The sequence below is a fragment of the Chlamydotis macqueenii genome, chromosome 2 (assembly GCF_036417535.1).
Source record: "Chlamydotis macqueenii isolate bChlMac1 chromosome 2, bChlMac1.mat, whole genome shotgun sequence".
NCBI classification, from domain to species: Eukaryota; Metazoa; Chordata; class Aves; order Otidiformes; family Otididae; genus Chlamydotis; species Chlamydotis macqueenii.
The window spans coordinates 12,190,620-12,196,124 of NC_141557.1; the positions used below are offsets into that span (position 1 = coordinate 12,190,620).

At 35.0% G+C, this 5,505-nt stretch overlaps 1 protein-coding gene across 1 annotated transcript; it reads left to right on the forward strand.

Annotated features, from left to right (window-relative positions):
- The first annotated feature begins 422 nt into the window (after window positions 1-422).
- LOC147601584 (interferon upsilon-like) lies at window positions 423-4,665 on the forward strand. The gene is made up of 5 exons (XM_086740796.1): window positions 423-560; window positions 1,330-1,407; window positions 2,493-2,630; window positions 3,972-4,049; window positions 4,567-4,665. Exons 1-5 carry the CDS (start codon window positions 423-425, stop codon window positions 4,663-4,665), a joined length of 531 nt encoding a protein of 176 aa, XP_086596922.1.
- The last annotated feature ends 840 nt before the right edge of the window (window positions 4,666-5,505 follow it).

The following is a 5,505-nucleotide window of genomic DNA, read 5'->3' on the forward strand; positions in this document are numbered from 1 at the left end:
TGAAATCTATTTATTAATTCATTATTTAGAAGGCAATAGTTCACATTTAGTCAAATTTACTATAGTAAATACCAGTTTTCTAGATACTGTATATAGAAACAGTTGAAAAATAAGTATTTCAGAAAATCAGAATAGGATTTTTAAAACACATATACAACCTTTTACATACTTTATGAATAATATAAAAGGTTTCCTTATGTGAACTTTTTTCTCTTTATACATTCGATAAACATTTAACTTTCAAATGTTCCACCATAAAATCTGAACTCATTAGGCCCTTCACAGCACATCAGTAAATACAGAGTAAAAGTGAACAAGCAGGAGCAAATGATAACTCTGCTTTGTGTCACTTTACAGAAATGTTAAACCATCCTTATTCTATTAAGTCTTCTGTCTTCTTCTTACTGTTCCAGAACTAGACGATGTATTGCCCCAGGAGCTGCTTCTTCCTGCTAACTGTCTGCTTTATTGCTACATCCCTTGGTAATCACCAAAGAAACAGTCACCAGTGCTTTGAAAGCATACAGTGGAGTGAGCTTTTACAGGAGATTGAAAAACTGGTAAGTCAATGTGGAAAATATTGTCACAATCTACAGATGCTGTTTGCAATCTTTCTTCAGTTTAGGTGTAAGGAATTCTCAAATGTGTAATAATTGTCTGATTGCTTTTTTTTCACTTTATTAAAAAGTTATGAGTCAGATGTCCCTTATCAACCAAGCAAAAAATCTTAAATTTAGATTTTTTTTTAATTCAAACACAACCTGTTGAATATATGACATTTGTGTGTCTTCCCAAGAAGAGCTCCACATCCTCCACAAAGAAGTCACATATTTTATACAGTCATCTGCATTTCCTGCTAATTGGCATCAACTGAAACCATAACACCACAAATTACTTTGCCATGACATAGCCTCACTCAAAGAAAAGGGCTTCCACAGTCACGAAGTTTTTGGTACAAATACTCTCTGAAGATGTTTCTGGAAATCAGCCATACGGAAAGCATGTTTCATGTCCCAGTTTGGCTTCTTTTGTGGCCTGCTGTTTCCTCAACACCATACAGACTGAGGTCCCTGGAATATTTGAGAAAAGATGAAACAGGTAACAAGCTATTTCTTCCTTTCTAAATAGGCTTGGGAAAGCCTATGAAGCAAATGAATCTTCTTCATACAACCTCTTTAGATACATAGTGTCCTCTATTGATGTAGTCATTCATAGACTTCATTGTTAAGAGACCAAGGGATCAATGAAATCTTCTATGAATCGTTTCCATAACAAACCTGGTTTTGTACATGCTTAAAGTTTCTACACCAATGTTGGTTTTTTTTTAAGAACAAAAGAGGCTTTTCTTTGGAGTGTGAGGAAGTCAGCAATGAAGATTTGTGTTTCCCTGACCAGATGCTAAAAGCAGTAAGTAGAAAAAGATATGTATTTGACATGATCTCGTCGTAACAGCTTTACCTCACACAGCTATGCACCTTGTCACAAGACTTCTACATTAGAATTATGACATACTAAATTACAGGTTTAAATGATAAATCAGACTGTTGATTTTTAATTACAAATTATTTTCCCTGAGACATTATTTATGGAAATTGTAATTTTTTTTTTTGCTTTTCCTATTATTTAAGCTACGATACCACTTCTACAAGAGAAGAACTAGATTTTTTTTTTTTTATAAGCCCTGCTTGGGGAAACTGGAAAATTAGTTAGAAGGTCCGGTAGCCTGGAAACTACCAGAACAGCATGCTGACCCCAGTTTCAGTCAGAAGTAGACCCCGCTAAAATAATGAAAGGTAATTTTATGTACTATTCAACATATGCATGCACTTTATGTGCATAGTTCACTGTCACTCCAGGTCTGCAATGCCACAAAATAAGAAGATACTCAGTTGACAGTGTGTTACAGCACCAAAGCAATTCATTCAGCCCACCTCCAGCTCATCTCTTCCATGGAGTTTCTAGAACACAACCATGGAACAAGAGGGACAGACTGCATTATCAGCCTCTCTTGTATTTCCATCTTATCCGAGACAGAGGGAGCTCCCCTTCATCAGATATGTACTGTGCTTATGAGGAAAGAGCTGCACATTCTTAGCCTGTTGTCCTGGGTCTGAATTCAAAAGATTGTTTTTTGACTCTTAGCCTCTTATTGACTATTCCTTGTGCATTGTATATACCCCAGAATACTAATGCAGTCCAAAAAGGCAAGATATATTTACATTACAAAACAGGGGCCATCTTATGAAAGCAAAAATTGCAACTGGAAATTGCACATGCAACTCCTGATTTTCAAATAAATACCATCTTTGCAATGCATATTAATTTCTATAATTTTTGCACTAAAAGAATTAGAAAAGCACAAGAAAGTGAAATTTTTTTTCAAGAATTTATGATAACTGGACTCAGGCAGTTGAAAAAATGTACCATGAACTAAAACTTAAGTGCAAACTTCAGAAACCAAATTTGTCTGTATTTGTTTATTATCATTACAGGTTAAATACAATAATGCAGCCATTGCTCATATAGTGCATGAAATTGCTGAGTTTTTCCAGAAAGCAAATACCCCTTTTCAAAATAAGAACATTTTTCTAAGAGGAATGTATGAAGCCCATGCTCAGCTCAAGACTTGTGTAAGTATAATATTTTAAACCGCATTATATTCAAGTCAGATATTCATGGTGAATAAAACTTAATAATAAGTATGCTGAAAACATGACAGAAAACTTTAAAGACTACATTTTCAAATAATGCCACCTAAAACATTCATATGCAAGTAATAACAGGCATCCTTCAGTACTTTTACTGATTTGTGTGATACAGGCAGTTTTAATTCACATATGTATTTGTGGGCTTATTTTGAGATACAATGCCAAAAAATGTGGCTAGACCAGTATTTGACTTGCTTCTCCTTAAAAACTATACTAGTTCTATACAGAAGTACCTACTATTCTCACTAAAAATCAATTTCATGCGCTTTTCTTCAACTACGTATGAATTCTGTCAAGACAAGCTACTATAAAGAATTACATGCAAACCATATGCAAAACACTTAAGGAAATTACTTATAACTGCATTTAGCCTACTTTAGCTGAGTAAACTACTTAAACATATGCACACATAGTTCATTTAGTTGGGGTCACCTTAAGAACTATTTAAAGAGGATGAAGCCTCATCTTTATTATAGATTGCCTTGCAACTAACGCCTAAGCCAGGCACCACATTTGCTAATGAACCTGCAGGAGAACAAACCTAGGCACACAAATGTCCACACTAACACAGCCTTCTGTGCTGCTGTGGAGAGAACCCACTGTACTTTCTGCATGAGAGGCTTCCACGACTGGGCATATGCCTGAGCAGTAGCATAAAAACACTGAGCTCCAAATCCACACTGCTGCTTCTGATCAGGCCAGACCCCAGGACAAGATGTGTATAACAAAAGATAATAACTACTGCTTACTTAAGCATATTGTTGGGTTTTTTTTAATGAACAAACATAATCATATAGGTACATCCATAACATTGTCAAATGACCATCAGTTATTCTGAAATCAGTTTCCTCCAAAAACAGTAAATATAAACAAAACTAGCATTGTCACACAAAAAAAAAAAAAAAAAAAACCCTTACCTTACTTTGAACATTGATATATTCATTTTCTGATCTCTTTGTAGACATAGCAAGTGTGTGCTACACTACTTTCAACATTAACACATTCAGCAGGCTTGTATATGACAGAAGCATCACAATGCTCTCAGTCATAGAATCATAGAATGGTTTGGGTTGGAAGGGACCTTCAAAGGTCATCTAGTCCAACCCCCCTGCAAGGAGCAGGGACATCCCCTACTAGATCAGGTTGCTCAGAGCCTCATCCAACCTGGCCTTGAGGGTACTATTCTACTGAGTCATGTTGCACTTCTACTTACTTGTTACTGTTCAAGCTAACACTTTATTTTCATTTCCATTAAAATAACAGCTGAAGTCCACACTTAAGGTTCACCATGAATCTATAGTGAAAGACTGCTTCAAGAAAATGGATAAATTTGTGGCCAGGGTAAGTAGGCTGTTTCTTTATTTCCAGCTCATTTTATAGAATTTTAAAGATAGAGAAGAGCTTTTTATACAAGCAGTCCCACTACTGAACAAAGCTGTATGAATCAGGGGGATTGTGTCCCATTACCAAGCACTATGGATTTTCACTCACACAAAATCTTTTGGCTCACATCCATTTAAAGGTCAATGTATCATCACAGGCTTTTAAAAACCATTTACTTTTAATTCAGCACCAAACTCCATAGCAGTCTGTGCCTTCTTCTTTACAACACATGGCTCAGGATTAGCCATGCACATGATTTTATTTATTTCATCTGGAAAAGTAATGATCATTTTATACACCAAGGAATATGTGAATTTTGACTAGACTTATTAAAATTATCTTAATTTTTTCTTAAATTTCTTTTGAATAAATTATTACATGCATGTTCTCCATTGACCTTTTGCTTGCCATAATATTGGATGTCATTTTTTATAAAGCAGCTAGTAATCTCTTCTTAATAATCTTTTCTTCACAGTCAAATGATCACTGTTCTTGGCAAGAGATCCATGCACAATCCAGAGAGATTCTTCAAAGAATTGAAAACTACTCTTTCAAGAGAAGAGCAACACATTAGCAACACATACTTTGAGGACCTACTATCAGGGCAAGATAAATTATCCTATTTTTCTAAAAACTAAAGGAAGTAGTATATACATAGTTCTTATTTAAAACTATAAATTGCTTAACTTATTTTTGTCAAGATATTTTTTCTAAAGCACTATAATAACTTTAGCCTTTCATAAAAAGGATTAAAAATAGCATGTAAATATGTTCGTGTTTGTTTGTTTTATAAAAAAAAGGGACCTTTCTCATAAAATATGTATCAGATATGACCCTCCAAATCTTGTGTTCAGGCTAAAAAATTAGCATATCAGTTACACTACTTGATTTCACAGTACATTCATCAAGCTATCGGAATATGAACCTATGACAGCCTAATGCTTTTCCAATGCACATCTCAAAGCACACATTTGCACTGCTGCACTTTTACCACTGCAGTTAGAAGGCTACCTAGCCATTCACGTGTGAAAAGATATGCATGTTTCCACAATGCCATGCTGCCAGGCTTCCAGAACCGTTCATGAAGAATTCTGAGACTTCAGTTTGATCATCCATATGTAAATTATATATATATATATGGAAACCACAACAAATCAAACAAACAAAAACCTCTGCATTCTATTATACAGACCAGACCCTAAATAACAAAACAATTTTAAATGCTCCCATGGCATCAAATAGACATTGGCAGCACTGCATACTGGCACATTTTTCCAAACAGCTCACTGACTATTTGAAAGCCTGTAAAAGAAGATAACATCTATGAAACTGACAGTTCTGAAGAAGAGAAAGGAAGGGTTCTGTGAATGAACAGTGTTTTGTAACATCTTTCGGCAGTGAGATAAGCCTGTGG

Excerpts from the sequence above, each read along its gene's own strand:
- LOC147601584 (XM_086740796.1), top strand. The coding sequence starts at position 423 with ATGTATTGCCCCAGGAGCTGCTTCTTCCTGCTAACTGTCTGCTTTATT. Across the intron at positions 1,408-2,492 it reads CTGACCAGATGCTAAAAGCA|GTTAAATACAATAATGCAGC; the intron begins GTAAGTAGAAAA and ends TTATCATTACAG. Across the intron at positions 4,050-4,566 it reads TGGATAAATTTGTGGCCAGG|TCAAATGATCACTGTTCTTG; the intron begins GTAAGTAGGCTG and ends TTTTCTTCACAG.